This window comes from Megalops cyprinoides, chromosome 4, assembly GCF_013368585.1.
Source record: "Megalops cyprinoides isolate fMegCyp1 chromosome 4, fMegCyp1.pri, whole genome shotgun sequence".
Classification (NCBI taxonomy): Eukaryota; Metazoa; Chordata; class Actinopteri; order Elopiformes; family Megalopidae; genus Megalops; species Megalops cyprinoides.
This window is the reverse complement of record NC_050586.1, coordinates 33,092,878-33,115,756: the sequence shown is the minus strand read 5'-3', so window position 1 is coordinate 33,115,756 and position 22,879 is coordinate 33,092,878. Positions and strand designations below refer to the sequence as shown.

The 22,879-nt window shown below is 40.7% G+C and overlaps 3 protein-coding genes and 1 long non-coding RNA gene across 4 annotated transcripts; 3 read left to right on the top strand and 1 right to left on the bottom strand.

The window, feature by feature from the left end:
* The first annotated feature begins 729 nt into the window (after positions 1-729).
* Positions 730-11,186, top strand: mccc2 (methylcrotonoyl-CoA carboxylase 2 (beta)). Its single transcript, XM_036527193.1, has 17 exons — positions 730-958; positions 1,416-1,482; positions 1,685-1,769; positions 2,025-2,126; positions 2,330-2,457; positions 2,833-2,945; positions 3,222-3,335; positions 3,856-3,920; positions 4,260-4,359; positions 4,945-5,040; positions 5,409-5,481; positions 5,641-5,717; positions 7,258-7,324; positions 7,463-7,619; positions 8,048-8,162; positions 8,484-8,569; positions 10,938-11,186. The coding sequence occupies exons 1-17, from the start codon at positions 818-820 to the stop codon at positions 11,053-11,055; spliced, it is 1,704 nt and encodes a 567-aa protein (XP_036383086.1). The 5' UTR covers positions 730-817; the 3' UTR covers positions 11,056-11,186.
* Positions 11,187-13,977: 2,791 nt separating this feature from the next.
* On the top strand, positions 13,978-17,261 carry LOC118777084. Its single transcript, XR_005004937.1, has 3 exons — positions 13,978-14,105; positions 14,652-14,760; positions 16,203-17,261. It is a non-coding gene; the product is annotated as an uncharacterized LOC118777084 (long non-coding RNA).
* A 255-nt stretch (positions 17,262-17,516) lies between these two features.
* On the bottom strand, positions 17,517-18,757 carry hspb11 (heat shock protein family B (small) member 11; the record flags this gene model as incomplete). Its single annotated transcript, XM_036527304.1, has 5 exons — positions 17,517-17,748; positions 17,871-17,914; positions 18,039-18,107; positions 18,263-18,369; positions 18,657-18,757. Coding segments are annotated over 5 exons (423 nt in total), but the record flags the coding sequence as incomplete, so codon positions are not given.
* Positions 18,758-18,865: 108 nt separating this feature from the next.
* Positions 18,866-22,679, top strand: smn1 (survival of motor neuron 1, telomeric). The gene is made up of 8 exons (XM_036527303.1): positions 18,866-19,034; positions 19,497-19,568; positions 19,996-20,115; positions 20,498-20,695; positions 20,922-21,092; positions 21,696-21,767; positions 22,042-22,152; positions 22,502-22,679. The coding sequence occupies exons 1-8, from the start codon at positions 18,987-18,989 to the stop codon at positions 22,556-22,558; spliced, it is 849 nt and encodes a 282-aa protein (XP_036383196.1). The 5' UTR covers positions 18,866-18,986; the 3' UTR covers positions 22,559-22,679.
* The last annotated feature ends 200 nt before the right edge of the window (positions 22,680-22,879 follow it).

The window sequence follows — 22,879 nt, the reverse complement described above, 5'->3', positions numbered from 1 at the left end:
ACCTGTATCGTAGCTCTTTGATTTTCCAGTTCAATATTACTGGTGTCTGGAGCGGTACAGATGAATAACAAAATCAGATTGTTTTTTGAGGTAGAAAGAAAAAAATGGTAACATAGATATATCTGTTAATTTAATGTTACTTTACTCTCACCTTTTACTTCACAAACTGGTCAAACAGTGTAGACGTATATTGTAACTGCAAGTTAACAGAAACTAACCTGTGATATTTGATTTTCCTGGGAAGTATTGATACACAAACTTCACAAAGGACAGGAAAGTACACAATAAGAGAAATATTTGCGTTTGCACTTTTAATTTAAGAGATTATTTGTGTATAATTCTGAATAAAAAATTATACAAATGTAAATTGATGAGTCTTAAAATTTGTTCTTTTTGGTGACATTTACATTAGTTACATTACAAAGGTCAGTCATTATTAGATGATTAGTTAACCACCCCCATTTTTATCGTTATCAGTGAAACTGAATACATTAGGTCGTTAATTGAAGCATCTTGGTTCAAAGTTCCTTACAGTAGACCTAGACAAATTATTTATATAACTCCTGTGAAAGACGACAATGGTACAACTGCACAGCGCAACAGCCTCCCTTTCCTCTCGGCATCACTGATTTGTGTTGGTGGGCCGTTTCTAACTGCAAATTTTCATTTGCTGTGACAGCTTGTGGGTGGGAATTCGTATGTGTACAGTTAACTCTCTCGAGTCCGACCCGTTCTCGCTCGGAGAGAACGATTGAAAGTTCTCCTGGACCTGGCTGCTGCATATGTTTAATGTTATCCGGCGTATGCTGTATTAATTATGATTTTGCAAACTCTCCGACCATCGCTGCGTTTGCTCCGATGCACGCGGAGGATGCCGGCAGCCCTCTCGCGATTCTATCATGGGGATAAAGTGGCAACAATCGGCTCGCTGCAGGATACGCAATCAGCGCTTTTTCAGGTAGGCCATGAATGAAGCCTCGGACTCTGCTGAAGACATGGCCTCCACGAGTGTGTTGACATCCCGGCCCTTTGGAGCCTTGAGCACGGGACGCTAAGAGCTGTGCTCTTCGTACGTCATTTTAAAGATGTGAAACACCTGGCAACTATGCAACAGTAATGCTAGCTAGTAAGCTAGCTGACTAACTGAAACAAGTTGTTAGAGAGCGCACTAACTTTCCAGTTCAAATACCCTCATGTTCACCTTCTGCACCTGAGGGGTCACTCACAGCTAGCTAGTTAGCTAGCTGACAAGGAAGTTCGCTTAGTAGTAGCTAGAAAGATATTTTTTCTGAACTGGAGGTCGCCTGAAATCTCACTGAAATCAGTGTGAAAGGTGGTCAGCAGCTGAAGGTACATCATTTTGTCATTCGATTTTTTGTTTACAATGTAACGTTGTGGTTTCTTTGGCTTTCTAGGAGAACTACGAACGAATGCAAACTTTAGTTCAGGAGCTGAAAGACAGGGCAGATAAAATTAAATTAGGTAAGCAAAGCCCTCTCTACGTACATGTATTGCTTCCAAAAGAATCAATAAACCACCTTAACGTTTGGCTTGTGAACGTTAAATTAAGCTTAATCAGGAATTAGGTCAGCCTTTTGCTTTAGTAGACAAACGACCCCAAGAACATAATATTCAAGGACCCACATGCTTTAAAAGGACTGATTACCAATATTAATTGGCTTAGGGGGTGGAGAGAAAGCCAGGAAACTGCACACTTCCAGAGGGAAGCTGCTACCAAGAGAACGCATCGACAGACTTCTGGACCCTGGGTAAATAAACCACATCCTCATCCAGATCTGTTAAGAGAGAGATATTAAAGGACAATCCTGATTGTCTAAATGATATAACACACATTGTTTGTTTTTCCTCAGTGGTTCCCTGAATGTGAGCCTATGCTTACACACAAATAGCCAGTGTCTGTGCCCTGCGTTAGATCTCCTAGACATTTCTGTGTATTACATGGGGGGGGGGGGGGGGGTCATACAGTTTTAATACAAAATAAAATACACATTCTCTGGGTGCAGGTCCCCTTTTTTGGAGTTCTCCCAATTTGCAGCTTACCAGTTGTATGGTAAGGAGGAGGTTCCAGCAGCGGGGATCATCACAGGGATTGGACGAGTTTCAGGGTAAGTGGTAAGTGGATGACTTAAGTCATCCACGTTGGCCTTATCCCTGTGTTTACTTTTCTTTCCCACTTACTAGAACCATCAGCATCATACATGAGAGGAACATTAGATATATTTTAGAGATTTAGAATACAATATTTGAGTGTTGCAGCTGGATGGGAGTATTGCCATGGAAGCTGACTTGTCCCTGTTTGACGTTTCAGGGTAGAGTGTGTCATAGTTGCAAATGATGCCACGGTCAAAGGAGGCACGTATTACCCAGTCACCGTGAAGAAGCACCTCCGTGCCCAAGAAATAGCTCAGCACAACCACCTGCCATGTATATACTTGGGTGAGTGTAGTCAGCAGAGATGTGTTTTTCTTTTATTGTTGTTGTTATTGTGTTACTACTCAATATAATTATCATATTGTGTTTTCATCAGCCTATTCACCTCAGACACAGTGGGGCCCCTGCTAAAGTCATGAATCACCACCATTATTATTCCTGTGTATTCATTGTTGATTCTCTTTCATACGTCTGCACTGACTTATTTGCAGTTTCCTTTGATATCCGCAGTGTATGCTCCCACAAACCATTCAAATGAGCATATACAAATCTAATTAAATGATTATGCCCTAGAAACACTGTGTTTCCTATCTGTTGACGATTGGAGCAATGCTGGGCATTAAAAAGTCTGCCCCCTGTCTGTCAATGGTGGCTCTGCAGTGGACTCTGGAGGGGCCAATTTGCCCAGGCAGGCAGATGTGTTCCCCGACCGCGATCACTTCGGCCGGATCTTCTTCAATCAGGCACGGCTGTCCTCTGAAGGCATAGCCCAGGTAACAACAAATGAGCCACAACTGTAGTTGCTTCCCACTGGCTGCATTAGAGTCCGGTGTGTGTTACCTTCCTGACTGTTCACAGTATTTTGGAGTGTCTGTGTGTCCGTGTGTGTGTGGGGGGATAGGGGAAGCATTTGATTTCCCAGCCGGACAGTACTGTTGTACATTTAGGAGGCACTTAACCTGAATTGACGAGTGACTGAGTGATGTAAGTTGGTTTGGATACTATTACTAAGCAATGCTAATGTAATGTAACGTGGTTATGGGTTCCAGATAGCCGTTGTGATGGGTTCCTGTACTGCGGGAGGCGCATATGTCCCTGCCATGGCGGACGAAAGCATCATTGTGCGCAAGCAAGGGACCATTTTCCTCGGCGGGCCTCCACTGGTGTGTTCTGTTCAATGCTACAGTCATGCCTCCCTGATTATTCTCAGCCTAAGTTCATGCCAGCTGAAACAGCTGGAGGACTAGGTTGCCATTTTCAGCGGCTCATGTTTGTTCATGCACAAAATTAGTTGCGCTCTATTTCCACTGTTAATTGCTGTCATTATTGAAGTAATTACATTGTTGTCTCATTCACTGTCAAAATGTGATCACTCTCCTAAGACCCTAATCATCTGTATCCCTGTCTGGGTCAGGAGAAGCATACACAGACATTTGGGCTTAAAAGGTAAAACCGTATATGAATATAATAAATTTTCAGCCCTAATACATATAATGGTATAAATATTGATTACCATTTTTCCCATTGTATTCTTAGCTTGTATTTCAGTTAGGGAAGTCTTTTGTACCCACCTTGTTCAGTAATATCCAGCAGGTTCCATCTTCCATCCAAATTGACTGTCCCATAATTATATTAGGCAGTGGTACTTAACTGTGATATTGTGTCTGTTTGTGTATTTTACAGGTAAAAGCCGCGACAGGGGAGGAGGTGTCTGCTGAAGACCTCGGGGGTGCTGACCTCCACTGCAGGTCTACCAAATGCTTTCATACCCCCCTGTTTTTAATCAGGGGCTCACAGTGACATTACTAATGAGTTTTGCCTGACCAAAGTATAAGCTAAATTAATATTCTGTTGCATAAGTAGGCAATATGCAAAATTATACACTATATAAGGTTCATCTCAAGAGAGGATATTTGTTAAACAAATTAACAACACAATGTAGTATTGCTGAAAGTAGTGAGGTGCTTATGTCATTTGTGTTGGAGCCCATAGATCCGGCTTTTAAAAGCTGAGGAGACAACAGACAGTCCGAAATCTGGAATATTAATTCTCAGAGTCAATGTGTTTGTGTGTTTTGCTCTCCTCAGAAAGTCTGGTGTCACTGACCACTACGCCTTGGATGACACTCACGCACTCCATTTAGCCAGAAAGGCAGTGCGAAGCCTAAACTACCAGAAGAAACTTGACGTAAGCGCTGACCCCCTCAGTTCTCTGTGGTAGCAAGTGTGAGATCCCAGGCTCAGTCTTTGTGGTCATCTGTATTCTGGATTCAGTGTGCTCATATGCATCTAGTGCTAAGGGGAGAAAGCAGTGGCAAATGCAAGGGTAAACTAATACATCATTCATGCACACATTAATAATGGATTTTTTTGTGTAGCTTTACCATTTGCAGTGGCTCACAAAATGTGTATGTTTCTGTGAGTGCATACTGAGACTTGCTTTGTCGAAGAATAATGAGTTCAGTTGAGGCTCATTGTTCTAAATTGCATCTACAGGCTGTTTAGTCTGCATTAGTAGTCTGTGTGTGTTTTTAAAATATTACTACTAAGCTAACTCTGAGGTGAATTAAAGGAATGGTGCTTCTCCCTAATGTTCCTACGTCACTATTCAAAAACACGTCTGACAAATTGGGCAGTAAAATTAATATTTAGATGTTACATTTATCCTCAAAACGTGATTGAAAAGTGATGGTAAATGTAAGTCTGCTTTCAGTGGGAGTGCTGTGCTTTTGTTGTTGTGCTGGGGTCATTCATCTTGTTTGCTTCCTATCAGGTCACTGTGGAACCCCCGGAGGCCCCAATGTTCCCAGCCGATGAACTGTACGGCATTGTTGGGGACAACCTGAAGCGTAACTTTGACATCAGAGAGGTATTTCATTGGCATCATTGAAACTGCTTGTCACCCTCCTGTTTTCTTGCTTGCAATTAAAATTGGTTTTCCCCAATCAGAATACATTACAATTTCAAATAAATTATCTCTTAAAATAAAAAATAACTGGTTCGAAGTATTTGTGATAGCTTTAGACATCTTGTTCAGTACACACCACTATGCTTGGTATAAATATTTCTTTTTGTTCTGGCAACAGAACATTAGCCTTTTCTATTTTGTTTACCATAAATGGCTACCTTTTCACCTGTCAGGATCACATACAAATGCAGTATATTTAACCGTTGATTGAAACAGATGTAATGATTAAAGTTGTTTAAGGTTGGCTTGTTTATTTCATTTGCTCACAGGTCATTGCACGAATTGTGGATGGAAGTAAATTTGACGAGTTCAAGGCCTTCTATGGAGACACACTTGTCACAGGTGAGTTCCAACAATAACCATAACTAGAGCTTTTAACCTCAAAATGCATTAGTTCCATTTACACAGGTGATTCTGGACAGTATGATGTGTGGAAAAGGTATAAGCAATGTTCCGATTTACAGCCCTAAGCTGTCCCTCTACCTTCCCCTCTATACCCAGGTTTCGCAAGGATATTCGGTTACCCTGTGGGAATCATTGGCAACAATGGCGTCCTGTTCTCAGAATCTGCAAAGAAAGTAAGTCTCAGCATTAATATTACTTTGTTTTTGAATTGACTCTGTCTGTAAATATTTCTGTTTATTGAGTGTGCTTTGACTGAACTCCCAGTACTTAAATTTGAATCGAGCAATGTGTTTCGTTTTGAGTATTGAGCATCCCTGCGATTTTCAGTAGTTTAGCGGATTACTGGTTACTCTGCCTAACGATGTTGACTTAAACCCATGAACTCCCTAAGTGAAGGTCATTCATGTGCCTCTTTCACTGAGCTTTGTCTTGGACCAATTTCTCAGATCCATTCCAGACTTGTGCCTTACAATGGAATTAATGATATCCCACAACATCGCATGGCTTTTATCTGTGCTGTATCCATGCGATAGACTTCATCTCTTCATCTCTGAGTAATGCAAGAAATATGACTAAATTATTAGTCTCCTGATTTTCTCCCAGGTGAATGAGTACGAGACTGTGTAATATGTGGAGTCTCTCATTCCTGCGATCGTTTCAAGAGCATTGATCCAAGCTTGTGACAAAGACTGTAATGAGATTATCATAGACTTGCTCATTTTCTCCAAGAATTAGTTGATTGTCATCAGTCTCATGGATCAGTGTTTTTCAAACCATGAGATTTCAAGGGTCAGAACATTTTCCTTCATGTTAAAATGTTTCACGCTGCAATATGGCCAAAAATATTTCTGATGACTAATATCATAAATTATTTAGTCATTACTGAACCACATAGCAGAAATCCTTACTAGCGACAATTTATGGTGCATAATAAACTACAATATGAAGCACTGTTGTTCAGTAAGATTATTTTATTGTTATTTATTTGCTTCATTAACGTCTGAGCTTAGATTTTATCCAGTTACAAAGCTTGGTATTTGCTGAAGCGAATCAGGTTAACAGGGTACAATAGTAGTGCCCAACATGGGATTTGAATTTGTAAATAGCAGGATACGACTCTATTTGCAAAACCAAGTTTTATGTGTAATGTTTTCTTAAGTGACATTTCTCAAGGTTCTGTAATCATTTCCCAGCAGTTGTGAGTAAAAGATCACTGTCACCATGTTTCTGCATTTTGGGATTGACCTTTTATTGTCTTTTGGTGATTGGCCCTGAAGAACAAATGCTCAGCAATCATGGGAAGGGCTCGTCCTCAGTCTTGCTGATTGTCATCTCTTGGCTGTGTACAAAAACAAAGTGAGGCTTGGCTGACGCAGAGATCTGAAGGACTGCCACGTATTAACGCGCAGGCTGTGATTTATGGTGACCACAGAACTTGACACAGAATTCGAGTGCAGAAGGGTCAAAGGCTGAGTATGAAGCTTGAGCAAAGGTTTTGATCCAGAGTGCTTATTTTAAGAGGGAAAAACATTCTTAGTCTGATCATTTCTCTTTGATTGCATTGACTTAAATAAGGCCTTGGACAATAAGTAGCAAGCATGTTCTGCCTTTTTTTTGAGGTCAGTCAGCTCTAAATTAACTCATTGTATTCAATCGCACATAGGCACTCTGTATATACGCAACATTACAAGTAATGTCTGCTGTTCTTTCCAGGGAACACATTTCATTGAATTGTGCTGTCAAAGAAATATCCCACTACTGTTTCTGCAGAACATAACTGGTAAGTACACAATAAGCTGGTATTTCCACATAACGTGTTGATTGTTTTGTGTTTAACATAACCAGGGCCGTCCCTTCAACACTTCACGTTTGTGCCATTTGTCTCGTGTCTCATACCCATGATGCGTGTGTCCTTCAGGCTTCATGGTGGGGAGGGAGTACGAGGCCGGGGGAATCGCTAAGGATGGAGCCAAGATGGTGACGGCGGTGGCCTGTGCCAACGTGCCGAAGATCACCGTGATCATCGGGGGCTCGTACGGGGCGGGAAACTACGGCATGTGCGGGAGGGCTTACAGGTATGGGCTGGGACACCACCCTCAGACCTAAGGTCCCAAACATCCCCAAGGGTTTGCATTACAATGAGTGAGAACACGCAGCCCTCTTCAGTATAAAAGCGATATGCCTTATATGCACATAGACCAAAATCAGGGTGTGGTCAGTGAAGCCTTGCATGGCACTATGTTCTGTTTATACATTACAGTAAGTCAGATAAAGTTTTTTCCTTTTAATTTGTTCTTGAGTGAAAACTTTCCAGCTACCTTATGTTTTCAGATTACAGTGAGTAATTCGTTCAGGGACAAGATGGCTAAAGTTGAATTTGAATTGTTGTTTTTCCTCCTTTTGTGGGTTGCTTTCTTGGTAAAGTCTATTAAGCAGGCAGGAGTTGTAGAAGTGATAGAAATGCACTGCTTTTTCTGAGGATTTTCTCTTTCCCTCACTACAGCCCCAGATTCCTGTACATGTGGCCCAATGCACGTATATCTGTCATGGGCGGGGAGCAGGCAGCCACTGTGTTGGCCACCATCACAAAAGACCAGAAAGCACGTGAGGGCAAGGAGGTAAGAGTCTTTATGGTGCAGAAGTACTTGCGCTGTCACAACAGATTTGAGAGACCACCCAGTTCTCATTTCATCATGGTGCAACAAAAGGCTAGAGTAAAGTGGTATACCAAAACTCCAAAAGTAGCATTGATGGATCTCACTTTGATCTTTCTCTTGACTTGAGTTCACCTCAGTAACAGACCTTAAACTGGGGAGCCAAGGCAGTACAATTTAGACTGAAGAGTTACACTTTTAACACACTCAGCTGACCAGTTGGCTGTCAGCATTGACCAAACTGGTTGGGAGGCCATGAACTGACTCGTGTGGTATTTCGCCCAGTTTACAGCAGAGCAGGAAGCCGCCATGAAGGAGCCCATCATCAGACGGTTTGAGGAAGAAGGCAGCCCATATTACTCCAGTGCCAGGTAACCCGTCCCTCTTTACCTGCGTCACCTGCTTTGCTGAAGCAGTTTTGGGTCCCCGACCCAGTACAGCTCTGCTTGGTATCATAACATATAGGAGATGCAGTGAAGGGCTGAGAACACACAGATCCTTACATTTTTTACTATCTGCGCTTTGCGCAGAAATGTGGTGAGCTCTCATATCAATGTACTGAAGGCTTAAAATTTCTGGGAGGTGAACTAGAAAATTGAACCTTTATTTTTCTTTTACATCAAAGTTCCCTTATCTGTGAGTCATTCTGAATATATTAGAGAACGTGGGAGCACCTGTGTGGTCTGAAAGTCATATTAAAATGTCGTATTTTAGACTTTCAGCACAAAAAATGACATCAGGTGTGAGGACAGGTGTATTTGCTTGGCAGACCCATCTGAGACATTTGGACAAAGGGAGTATCCATCAGTATTGTGCCTCTCAAAGAAAGCCTTGAGTCTATTCAGGAGGCCTCTGCCCTCTCTCTTCCTTGGTCAGATATTATCATTCATAACCTGGTCCACATTCCCCTCTGAGCAACCTAGAGGATTCAGCCCGACCTAGCCTGCTAGCCTGACCCCTTTGTTTATTTACTCATTTTTCCCATTGTTCTTGTGAATTCTGAAGATAATGAGACTGAGACTGTTACTATGGAAAGGGAAGCATTCATTGCCCAGTTGCACACAGCACAATGTAGTGAAGGCTAAGGGGTCAGCCTACATGTACAGGGATGTACAAACGGATGGAAATGTGATTCCATTATAAATATAAGCAGTGAAGTATGCAGAGCTGATGCTCCCTCCACTCCCCATGCATCCACAGGTCATGTTTTATGAAGTGTTCTAACCAATGTTCAGTGTTTGATCGACACAGAGCTACTCACCGCTTGATGCAGAACTACTCACTGAGCGGCCACTACTCACTTGATACGAGTCCGAGCCCAAAACACTTTTAACGTCATTACTACCATATACATACACTTCCTCTTGGCTAAGAAAGAAGAATGAGGAAAATAGCACCCTGTCTTGCTCTCTGATGTAAGTGTCAGTATCTGATGTCAGGGTATAGTGTTTGCAGTAAGATTTATTTCTTCAAGCAGTAATGTCTGAAGATCCTGTTCTAACAATAGCTGCAGTGCTAATTGATTTTAAAAGTGTATTATTGTCCTTAGTTTTATGATTGGCATGCTAAGAGTTACCACAAAGCACACAGAGAGGTGACACACAGTCTTAACGAGTCTGATCAGTAATCAGAACAAAAATACTTCATTGCTTCTTAAAAAATGGTTAAAATGCAACTACAGTCTATTTAAGAAGATGAACTGAATTTAACGGTATGTGGACAAAAACAGGCACTTTAATGCAAAATTCATTCAGTTTTGAAATATTTTGATCGAGCTCCTCAGTCAAATTCTGGCCAGTTGTGTAGTTTTGTGAACAGGAAGGCAGAATACATTTCATTGATTAAGCAAACTCAATGTTCTTTTTGTAACTATCATATTGTCAACTTGATATCTACTTTGGCAGCACAGATAATATGATTTTCTAATAGGGAAGTATCTAATTGACAGTGACTTTAAGTCTAAACATGTCTACCCTATCAAAAATCTATTAGTAGTTATCATGTTTCAAAAAAATTGAAATGTGAAACTGGTTAGCTTTGAAATGATAGTTTACCAGGCATTTGTTCAGAAATTACATTTTCAGTAATATATTTGCATTCATAACATAAAAGAAGACAATGCGGCTCACTGTAAGGTGCTCAGACGAGTGTGTGTGGCTTAGTTAAGGTTTGAAAGCTTTTAGAACAATATGCCTGAACCAGGTGAAGAAGGATAATAATCTGTAAATTTTCAACAAATAAGACATCATTTATACATCACGATTGCACTTCCCATTACACCAGTGAACTAAATTCAAACTGATCAGACCGCATCATCTCTTTTTAACATGACAGATCCCTGGTCTTCACCTGGATAACTCTATCTACAAGATAATGTCCTCCATGCCTCACTGCAGTAGATCCACATCAACAATTATTAAAAATCATGCCTCTATTTTATGTCTAAAAGACCTGATTTACAATGAGGGAGAGGCAAGGAGTAAGAAAGGCAAGAAAGAGGATTTCCAGGGCTGTTTGTGTTGTAAAAGCTGGGAACGCCTGTACACGATTTACACTTGCAAGTGTTTTGGAATGTCAGTAAAGCACTGAAAGTGGTCTGAACCTTGACCCTGTGGCAATATGGAGCGACTCATTCATGCCCCAGTGTTTCGCTGTGAAATAAGCTATGTCGCTAAGTGCTAGCTTGTGTGGTACCTGCGTGTCTGACCCCAGCCCTTCTCTCCCTCTCCTTGTCCGCAGGCTATGGGATGACGGGATCATCGACCCGGCCGACACCCGCCTGGTGTTGGGCCTGAGCCTCAGTGCGGCACTCAACGCCCCCACTCAGAAGACCCGTTTTGGTGTCTTCAGGATGTGATGTAATCCGGTGAAAACGCGGTTGTGGCTTCAGGATGCTAGACTGCAGAAATGAAATAAGCGTCATGCATAGATTTATTGACTTTACACTAATAGGGGGGTACTGGATTTTCTTTGTACTTGTTCCACTAGCTATTAAAAAAATAAACATGTGACTGTGTGTGTGTGTGTGAGTTTGAACTTCTTTGCCATGTTCCTCTGCTTTTGCTCCCCAGTTGCACTGAACGTACTTCCAAGGTGTGGTGCCTTACAATAATTCATTATTTTGGTTATCATTTTTGTAGTCGCTTGGAGTCATTCATTTTGGAGCTACTTTGGTCCACTCAGGGTCACATAGGAAAAAGATCAGTCAGGTGGCATGAGAATAATCTGGAAGCAGTGATTAAAATCACCAAACCTTTCATTAAAGCAATTGGCATCCGATAAGCTTTGTACATCAGAGCCTGTGATGCAAGCTGTAAAGCATTCAAGCTCAAAAATTACAGCAGTGACCTTTCAAGCTTGTACAATTAGCCTCCAGAATTTCGTGGTTATAAAAAAAGAAATTTCACCTGCATTTACCTCATTGCCTTTTAATAATTATTTTAATCATGCAGTTGGACATTCAGAAAGGACCTAATATCAGTGCTACCAAGGGCTTAATAAAAGTGGCGTAAATGTAAGCGTAGAATTGTATGAAAGTTTAATCACAATATTAAGTGGAACATTATTTGTAACCAACTTTTATACACATACTGAGGCAATTTATTGTGTGATATTTTTAAGGCCAGACTACTCGGAATCAAGGACCATGTGTATCTTTTTGTTTAATATTAAATTTTTGTGGATCATAACAATATAATTGATCTTATTGTTTTCAGTCGTTGATTGACAAGTTATTTTTCGCTATCCCAATAATTAAGTGTAAAGTATTCGATTCTTCGTGATGCATGTATCAAGACGTCACGATATTGTCTGTAAGGGTTATGATTCATATATAAGCAGGTCCAGTCCAACAAGCTGACCACTCTCGACCCGGATCGCAGTAGTAATCTTCGCTGAGAAAAGATCGTGTTTTATTACCATGGACAGCTACCGCCTCTGCCGTCTTGCCTTGCTCTGCGCGGCTTTAATTTTCAACACTGTCTGCCAAGAAGTGGACATAGATTCTAGGTCTTTGCGCTATTTCACACCAAAAGAAGACAATTCAAACGAAAAGCAATTGGTGAGTTGGAAAAACTGCTGTCATACATACTGAATATGTACGAATATGACACGTAGAAATGACAATTCTCGGGAACTGCACAGAGCAAAAACCAAAGGTTGCATTGCATTTACAGATCAGCGCTCTGCAAGGAGTCCTTGAAAAACTGAAAAACAATAGATTTCCACTTTACGGGAAGAAACATGGCCAATTACCCATGGTAAGTTTTGGCTCACTAGTGCCTTTCGCTCACTTGGGTGGTACATGGGTGGAAGAACTTGAAAATTTGAAATGAAAATATTGATTTAAATTTTTGTCTGTGTCTTTGTGTGAACGCGTATTTATCTAAAAACGCGTTGTCGCGAAGTTTTATTAGTCATTCACTGTTCTTTCTTCCATGTTACTTTTCCAAATATCTCTCCACAGTGTGAACCTGGGGAGCAATGTGCTTTGAGGAAAGGTGCAAGAATCGGGAAGCTCTGCGACTGCCCGCGGGGAATATCGTGCAATTCGTTTCTTCTGAGGTGTTTGTGATGCTGTTCATCACACTGAGGCAGACTTTGCGCAAAAAGCAAAAACTCCCTTAAAAACATCTTTGGACTTTGTATAACCGTAGCCTACAAAAGTTATAAATTGACCAATGATATTAAAAGCATTAAGGATGTCCTTTTTTGTAACAAAATCATGTGGACAGTAAAACAATAACCCATTACGAATACCTCTGACGATGACCTCTGCTGTGCAATGTAAGAAAGATCTGAATACTTTCGGTGAACCCCATCTTGTTTTTCTTTTATTTTTGTATTTTGATGTCAAATAAACGTACATAAAATGAAGCAGCTCATGAAGTACATTTCAAGTCGCATATTAAGATGCATTTAAGTGCATTTACTTGTAATGAATTCGCAGTTTTTCCATAGGCTATAAAAAAACTCCAGAATGTACGGAGATGTAGGGTAGTCACGGGTGTAGGTTTTGACTTGAATTTAGGAACAACACAAAAGGACCATAAATATTCTTTCTCAGGCAGTAGGCAATTTGGTCATAAGTAATGGGGATGCAGAAATTTGAAAGAGTAAACTTCATTTCTTGAGGTGTGATTAACGCTGTAAAGGTTATCCTTCGCACAGTGCTTTTCACTTAATCCAATCTACCTGCTGTTGAGTAAGTTATGTCTTCAGTTCTCAAGACATCTCAAATTTTAAGAAGGGGGGCGAAGTTATGAGCAGTTGATGTGACAGTGGAATGACAGCTTTCAGCTGACAGCTTTCAAACGTATACGCCTGATCATTGAGAATTCAGTGGACATAAGTTTATCAATGAAATCGATGAGCAAAAATCGTTTTCAGTGGAGTTTTTGTGGGCTTCGATTTTTTTCAGTGTGACTTTTTCAAAGACATGCAACCGCGAACCTGCTGTTTAAGATGTCAGTGACAACCACGCATAATTGTATAGGCACAAAAGGACAAGCGGGCTACATAAAGAGGATATTTTCTATTTTCTTTTTGATAACTAATGTGGCTGGTCAGCCTACGTGTACACCACTCTTTGCAATCAGACACATCAAAGCCAAATTCATGCATTTATTATACCGTAAATATATATATGAGTCATAATGCAACGAAATTAATCTGGATGGTTGTTGCCGGGCGAGTCTCAGACTAATGTATATTAAAACATATGCACCTCTCTTCACGATTTTACGGTAAAGGAGGTGGCGTTTTTGTGCTCGTTGCTTTCGTAACGTCGAACATCTAACCTGTCTGAGCGTTGGAGGAAAGCCCTGGAAACTTCGACACTTCGGACGTATAGTGAAGTGTGTCGTGCTCTTTATAAAAGAGGGTAAAGTGTGTCGATAAATATGACGCGTAAGTATTTGTAGGGAAATTTTATTCTTGTTGATCTTAGCGGCGCCAGCAATTGGCACATCACTCGGGATGGAAACAAATGAAATGATCAAATATCACTTGCCAAACGTATTTTAAGTGATGCATTATTAGTTTTATACTTTGTGCCGCCTGGTGATTGCCAGACATAGTAAATGTCATACATAGATACTGTTTCAATTCTACTACTAGCACCGCTTGCTCTATTCAAGGGTGTTCTTAGAAATACGTGTGCCGCATATGGTAGGCTACCTTAAGATCCAGTTTTACCAATGTGGGTTCTTGTTCAACATTTGCAATGATAATTATATAATGTAAAAATAAATATAATTATATTTTTATATATAGATAGAGCGATTAATTGCTAAACTTACCTGATAGGTCCCAGACCACGTTTTAATGTCGCATCATAGTCCCTTCCAATAAATGCTTGATTAAGAAGGCGTGTATGTCTTAATGAACAATCCAAAGAGGTTATTGGTAAAGGGCCTGTTCGCAGAGTAGGTGAATATTTTATGATGGATGCAGGTGGAAATCAGCGCGAACTTGCCCGCCAGAAAAACATGAAGAAAAATCAAGAAAACCAGAAGGGGAAAAGAAAGGACGACAGTTTATCGGCAGCCCAAAGGAAACAGCGGTAAGTGATAGGGCTGTTCAAGTGGAAAAAGGCAGTGACTCCACTGTATAGTAACACCGTTGCTATTCTTAATCTCTCCAGCCCAGCAATGCTTGAAGATGTTAAAAAACAAACAAAAAATATACATAAGAGAGAGGGATAGAAGGAGAGAAACATGATACATCCCTTATACACAGTCAGTTTCCATATCCATACACACCCAACACATTCCAAGAAATGCTTGCCTTGTGTCTTGCATTTGTGTGCACAACTCATTCAGCCATATATCAAGGCTATTCATGGAAATGCAGTTATATTTATACATACACTTTGTTGAAATGTGATCCTTCTGGGAGAGAGTTAATACTAAGTGGAGTAAATACGAACATTTTCTCTGCCAAAGCAGCATTTTTAGGAAAGAAAAAAAAGACATTTCATAATGACAGTGTAGTTGTCATCCACTGAAACTGTGTACTTGATCAGTTTAATTTCCCTGTACCTTGAACTTTTTCTCCTCAGGTGAGGAGAGAACACAAAGCACATCAAAGAGTGAAAGAAAGGTATTTAAAGGTATCACATCTAATTGCATTTAATGTGTATCACAGAACAACCGATGGCATCAGAGGATAGAAGCTTCCCTTTGATTAGACATAAAACCCACGCATTTCCCTTTGCAAACACTAAGATATATGACACTCTTTCTTCTGTGATAATAAACATACATTGTATACAAACATAATCATTATAAGCTATAGTAGCTTTACAGGTTTGAGATAATTTAATAAGATTATAAATACTTGCTTCTCATTGTTGTCTGGTTCAATTTAAAGACATCTAGAATCAGCCAACCCCGCTCTGAAATGGAAAGATAGCTGTGGACAAGCTTAGTTACTTACAGTTTACGATGTTAGGTTTGTAAATTTTTGTGTTTTAGTGCACATCATATGAATGAGTGGGCCTGTGACTAGATATCAATTTGCACACACCATGAGAGGAATATCCATGCTTGCAAACATTAATGAAACTCTGGAGAGGAGCTGCTCTAGGACGTATCATTTGAAATGGAAAAAGAACAGCGCGTTTCCGAGAGTCCCAACACAGATATTCTGTTATGACAGGCTCAAGCGTTTCTTCCATCCTCCATCTAGGAGGTCACAGTGCCGTATGCATTCCCATACTGACTATGGATATTCTCTTTTACGCCATGCTGCTTCAAGAATATTCATGAGCCAGGAAATAACACTCGTAGCTTCAGCGACGGCAGAAACAGACTTTTTGACATGATGCACACTAAGCTGCCAATCTGCTATGTGCAAATCTGTGGCGTCAGTGTGATGCGTTCCTGTAGCCTGCAGTTGCCCTGGAACCTCAGATTGCATTTGTGAGGACAAGTACAATGCCATCTCTCACTCCATTAAGCCAAAGGCGGCCCTGTGACATATTTATGTTCATCTCCTCTGCAGTGATGCCGAAATAATGCAGCTGAAGCAAAAAGCGGCGAACGAGAAGAAAAGCACAAACAGTGGAACGAAGTGACGGGGTGGGGAAGAGATGAAAACGGGACGAAAATCCAAACCACTCCATCATTGTTTTTCCTCGAGTGTTTTCTATTCCCATGTCAACCCTGATCATTTTGTGATCCAGACACGTTCTGAGGGAATGACTGGTGCTCTCATGCTTCCTTGAAATCACAGTAAATTGTGGTAACCTGTTTTATGTAAAAAAAAAAAAAAAAAAGTCCACATTTCTGGGCCATGTACATTGTACTTTGCATTAAATTATTTTTACAGTACTGTTTTACTCGCCTTTGTCCACGTGAAAGTGTCCACTGTGGAGTGTATGGTATTCAATATCCAACAGTGTAATGACTGTAAGATAAATTATCACTTGTTAAGGAGTCACGAAACCTAACTTTCTAAGAAAAGCAGACACTGTGTAGGAGCTTTGGCTACTTAGCTACTTTGACAGCTGCATCTTGGTAATAGAAATGCACTGTTACTTGAGGGGAGGCAGTCTGTGAGTGAAAGGAGGGTTTCCTTCCTAAAGTTGTTGCAGTCCAGAACTGTACTGTTGCACTATGCATTATAAAACAAGTAAAATTACAGACAACCCTGTGTGCATTCCTGTTATTGTGCAGATGATACTTTATGTGCTGATGTAGGTTCATGCGCCACCTACAGGGACCTGTACACTGACAGGGCCACTCAAATGGCCAAAACAGTTGACTGTTTTTAGCCACTGCTAATTGGATAGGTGTGTCTTGTTAGACAGTGTCTGGCTTCCTTCATCTGCTTCCTTCATACATATAACATTACACAGCCGTGAAGATGGAATACAGATCTGCTATGATTAATCTGGTTAGTAAGAATGAAGGATCCTCAGAATTAAAGGCACTTACATTCATTTGTTACCACTCACTTTGAGATAAATATGTTACTAAATACATGAGCATATTTTAAGAGCACATTTCTACTTTCCAGAATAGATGAAGGCTTACCCATCACATGGAGTATTAAGCAACACAGGGCACAGGGTTCAATGTCGAATTAACTGGATAAGAGTGTATCAATAGATTTAAATAAAATACTTTCGGATATTCTGTGATTTTTTTTTTTTTAGCTTTAAGACTTCTATAACCACAGAACTGAAATCATTGGGACAATGGTGATGAAACAAGATTTAATAAAAATACGTTTTTGTTAAAAAAAAAAAAACATTCTTAGCAGGATCATCTTTTTACCTTTACTCTTTCAAGATTAAGGGAGAAGCTGGTGCCTGCTATGTGGAACATGATAAAAGTCGGATGTAAATAAACTTGTATACATGTGCATTAAAATCTGAACCCCAATCCTGTGAATGACAACTTATTTCAAAACTCATTTACATTAATTAGTGTTTTATATCGAATTAATAATTTACACCCTCGACAGTGACCTTGTGTATTGAAACAAAATGGTCATATCCTGATGTTATGATGAACCGCAAGTGCGTTGCGCTCGTGCCGTTGAGCTGCAAAGAAAAATGGGAAAATAAAGTGTTATGATATTTAGCCATTGCCACACTATTTATTTTTTTATTCACAAAATACAGAGCAGCATCTTTAAAAAAATCATCATTTAAAATAAACTTACAGAAAAATCATTTGTTTGAAGATGGCCGTCTGTGTGTTCAAACTCTGAAGTAAAGGTCACAGAATACAAAGACCAAATTTAGTTGTAATATTTACTATATATGTAATATGTGGTCTGTTACAACAAGCTTTGAACAATTGTAAGAGTTATGACAGTTTGTATACTTACCCTTTTCTGCAATGTTCTGGAAATCAGTTGCATCATTTGAAGTGCTTTTCTCAATTTTGAGATTCTTCACTACAGAAACAACGATATTCACAATAAATTAGTGCGTTACCAAATATTTTACTTGAAAGGCGTTCAGGAGATACCATTAACATTACCACAGTAACATGTAATTCAGTGAATGCTTGTTTTTCCTGTCGTGCTCGCTTGTCAATATTAGGAATTACCGTTGTAACAATGAATTGTGATGAGGGTGATTTTCACTGTGTTTGAGAATCGGAGGATGAACTCCTGTGGGAACATTCCCGTTGAAATCCAAAACGTCTCCGTGTTTCTGCAAGACAGACGTTAGTAAGCTAGCTAGCGACTCATTCAGTGGTCCAAATAGCTAACGTTAGCGGATTAAGTTTTCTAGTCAGAACAGGTAGCTAATTCAGCGTTAGTTTTCTCGGTAACAACCTTCATTTTTTAAGTTTGCATATGCGTTATTAAGTTCAAAATGCTGATATTTACGGCGGATGTACGGGTAACTAATAAAACTGACCACCTGGCATTTAGCCTGCTGATATTGTATCTCAGTTCTAGTTCACGTTAGCTAGCTAGCTAGTTACTGTTGCTCACCCATCGATGATGTTTTCTGGGGGATAATTTTCATCGCTGGATGCTGCTAAAACGACCTGGGTCCCTGAAGAACTCAATGCCGTATCTATCATTTTCAAAAGTTACGTTTTACTCCTTATTAGCTAGCTTTAGCTAGCTAACTGACCAGCTTGGATGGAAAGCCTGATTAGCTTGCTAGCACACTGCGGTTGCCCAGCAGCAACAGATGTTCAAACATGCCTGTCGCGGATTTATGCGTCATCTTTTAAAGACGATAGATGCTAGCGGGTACACGCGTTGTTTTGGTGTTGGTCAGATGCCGAGTAACTGGTGAGGTTGGTTGGTTTCTTCATGGCAAATGGTTGTAAAGAGGCGCTTTTCGCGCGTGGAATGGGCAAAGTAAGTAGCTAACTAAATATGCAACATTCTTCTTATTTGGGAATTTTAATAATGTAATGTTAAAATTGACCGTTAGCTGTCCAGCTAGCTGGCTGGCTAGTATGCCGGGTGAGCGAGCGGCGTCATAACTGTTATATATCTAAATAGCTACTTAACGTAGCCAACTAAAGGTTATGCCATTTATGCCAATTGTGTTGAGGTAGTTAGTCATATTAAACTAACCTCGAGGTTAGCCACCTAAAGACAATGACGTTGCCTAACCAGACAGCTGGTTGTTACAGTTGGCATTATGCAAAATGCTGAATTAACCAGCCCGCTCTCTACCCAGCCTGCTAAAGGTTTTAAACGTATTTGATAGCGGCCAGCTAGCTGTAAGGTCGGCTAGTTGCTTGTTGTAACCAGCAGACGGTAGTAAGCTATAGGATAACTTGAGTGGGGCACCTATCTCTCTCACACCTACAGAGTGAAGATTCTGACATTTGGGATGATACAGCTTTGATAAAGGCGTACGATAAAGCTGTCGCATCATTCAAGGTACTGTAACTGCCCTGTGGATTGCATCTCTTACAATGGACCGCAGTTAATAGTTAGCCAATTTGCTTCATAGTTGATATTCGCCTGATAATTTGTTTTAAATCATAAATATGGCTGCAACGAAACCTCTTCGTACAGTGATCTCAGGCTTGTTGACAGGGTAGGAGTCCAAGAATCCACGCAGTGCATTTTCTTTGAGATGTTTTTTTTGTTTTGTTTCTGTGTTTGTTTTTGTGAAAAGGCTAGCTAATTGCCAACATTCCCTTGTCAAAATGCAGCAATTTCAAACATTCCTCGAGAGTTCTATTGAATTATCATTGAAGTATTGAATTTTAAACACTGAATATCTGGATAATATTGCACATGTGCCCAGCTTGTTTTGTTCTTTCATCTAAAAGTGCCAACATGAATCTGTCCCCACAATTAGAATTCTTTGAAGGAGGAGGATAATGTGGAGTTACCCAAAGAGAACAAGCCTGGAAAGAAACGGAAAAACAACAAAAAGAACAGGAGCAGGAAGAGGAGCAATGCCATCCCTGAAAAAGAGGTGCAGTCATCTTCCCTTCCATTTTAAGTGATATAAGACCAGAGTAACATGCTGACTGCTAATCAAGTGTAGCAGACCTGAAGTGAAGAGCTCATGTGAGTCTTGCGTAAAAGCCTTGGTAGCGGGTAGCAGGTAGCCGAGAGGTTGCAGCGGCTACGTCACTCCCCGAGACCTGTTTAACTAGCGTTGTTGCCGACAGGCTAAGGGCAATTTGCCCTTAGCTCAACTGGCAACGACGCTGGCTGTAAGGGGTGGGCAGCGAGCAGTGAGAACCTCGGTTTGAAACTCGCTTGCTCGCCGATCCACGTAACATCAAATTAAACCTAACGCAAGATCCCACCCGTTACACAAGCATCCACTGCACTTTTCTCTCTCCTTCCAGTGGAGAGTTGGGGACCCCTGCTGTGCAGTGTGGTCTGAGGATGGCAACTTGTACCCAGCCACGATCACCTCAATAGATCAGGGAAAGGGGACCTGCACTGTTGTGTACACTGATTATGGAAACGAGGAAGAGCAGAAGCTGTCAGACCTTCTGTCGGAGAATTCTGAAGTGGAGGACAGAGCCCAAACAACTGCACAGGTCTTTACTAATTACCTGGTATCAGAAAGTGTCAGTACAATGTGATATCTGTGGGATGAACATGTTTTTTTCATGTGAAGAGTTTCCTTTGCAGGACTTCATCTTGCACTGTGAATGCATCATTATATATACAGAGGAGCTGTATTTTAGTGACTTTAGGTTCTTGTGCTGTCACTGAAAATGTGGTGTTGAGAAAATGAATGCACTGCATCTGTGTGGATTTCAGGAGAAGGAGGCCCAGTCTTCCACAGAGGAGAGTGACCAGTCTTCAACGCTACCTCTGCCTAGTCACCAGCACAGAAACAGGTTCCGACCCAAAGTCAGAGCCTCTCCAGGACGTCCCACATGGGGCTCCGGCCTCCCTCCAGCCCCTCCACAAGGACCTGGCTTCAGATCAGTAAGCAGTTGTTGTTTCTTATGGGCATTTACCTAAAATAAAACATGGGTGGACCACACCTGCTGGATTGTAATGGCTATTTCTAATGGACTAGCGTAGTCTACAGACTTAACTTTTTTTTTCTCACACACAGAACACAGTAGTGGGAGCATTTGTGTTTACGTGCTTCATGATGTTTCAGATATTTGTGGATGAGAATCTGTGAACTATGTGTGCAAAATAAAATGTTTGGGAGCAGACAATAACAGTGTCAGATGTTATAGGTTTTTAACAAGCCCCCAGCCTCATATCTTACCATGATGTTGGTGTGAATATTATATTTCTAGAGCAGGCACCATAATTTACAGTGATGCACATGTCTTCGATTATAAAGGGTGTACATTTTTATTGTAGAATATTTGCTGAAGCACTGTGATTCAGTTTATGTGCCCTTCCCCAAGGTATAGCCTCTCTAACCATTGTGTCACATTGCCATCCTATGAGTCTTTACTGTCTGATACCACTTAAAACACATTTGTAAGGATGCTGTACAGTACTTACTGGCTCAGCTGTTATTGGTGGGTGTGTGGGAAGTAGACAAATAATTCATACTTCTTACTGCAGACTGAATCGAAACGTGCTGGTCCTGGACAATCTTTCCCTGGGTGGCATCCCATGATGGCCTTTGGACCACCAGTAAGCCACCAATTTCCTCTTAACTGAACTCAGCATGGTGGAATATAGTTAATGAAACTAATTTCAGAACCAGTTATGTACGTTGGCTGTTAGGCCTGATGGGCAGGCGTTTATTGTTGTTGTTGTTATTATTATTATTATTATTATTAGTAGTAGTAGTAGTAGTAGTAGTATGCTATAGTTAAGTAGTAGTCTTCACTCTGTAGTGAAGCATGCAGTTTTGGGGCCTTGTCCGTCTTCGGTGGTATTCAGGACTGTCACTCCTCTTATTCAGATGATCCCACCGCCCCCTCCTGTGACCCCGGACTCCCTGGAGGACGATGAGGCCCTGGGCTGCATGCTGATATCCTGGTACATGAGTGGATACCACACCGGCTACTACCTAGTACGTCCTCGCTGCATGGTGTGCTGGTAACTGTCACGCAGTTGTACTTGGGGACCAGAGACAGCTTACACAAAATACAATTTATACTAGAGCTTGACTGTCGCGGTCGATTTCCAAACCTTTTTTTATTGAATTTTAGCAGTTGAGTCCCTTGTAGTCTCTCATTGGATTTCCTGTTTAGACGATAATGCTCTTGATGGGATCCCCTGCCATTTTTAATGTATAATTTCTGGCCTGCACTGTATCTTACACTCATAGTAATGAAAACTGCTTCAGTTGACACACATGAGGATTTTTAGGTCAGTATGCCAGTGACCCAAGAGCATCTTTCCTGTCTTGGTTCTGATAGGGACTGAAGCATGCCCGTGAGGCGGCTGCCTCAGAGAAGAAGTCTGACCACAGGTGAAGAGCTCAGAGGTTCCGGTCCTTCCCTGGTAATTCATGCGTCTCGTTTAGGTGTGACACAACCTCAAACATGGGGCAGTGGGGCAGGGAGAGTTGCTGATCATTCCAAACATAAAACAATAAAAGAGCGATGATTTTAGTCTTGTTTTCTGCCTTTTATACTCGCTGTTAAATCTGATTTCTGTTTTCAGGTATTTAAAAGCAGTGGACTGGGGCTACAGGGACTGCCTGAGAATTTTATGAATGTGTTTTTTCTACTTTTTTTTTTTGTAAAATGATTTTTTGTAATTATTGTAAATAAATGAATATCATGACCATAATG

Excerpts from the sequence above, each read along its gene's own strand:
- mccc2 (XM_036527193.1), top strand. The coding sequence starts at position 818 with ATGATTTTGCAAACTCTCCGACCATCGCTGCGTTTGCTCCGATGCACG. Across the intron at positions 5,718-7,257 it reads TCTCAGAATCTGCAAAGAAA|GGAACACATTTCATTGAATT; the intron begins GTAAGTCTCAGC and ends TGTTCTTTCCAG. Across the intron at positions 8,163-8,483 it reads AAGCACGTGAGGGCAAGGAG|TTTACAGCAGAGCAGGAAGC; the intron begins GTAAGAGTCTTT and ends TATTTCGCCCAG.
- smn1 (XM_036527303.1), top strand. The coding sequence starts at position 18,987 with ATGGCAAATGGTTGTAAAGAGGCGCTTTTCGCGCGTGGAATGGGCAAA. Across the intron at positions 20,116-20,497 it reads ATGCCATCCCTGAAAAAGAG|TGGAGAGTTGGGGACCCCTG; the intron begins GTGCAGTCATCT and ends CTCTCCTTCCAG. Across the intron at positions 21,093-21,695 it reads AAGGACCTGGCTTCAGATCA|ACTGAATCGAAACGTGCTGG; the intron begins GTAAGCAGTTGT and ends TTCTTACTGCAG.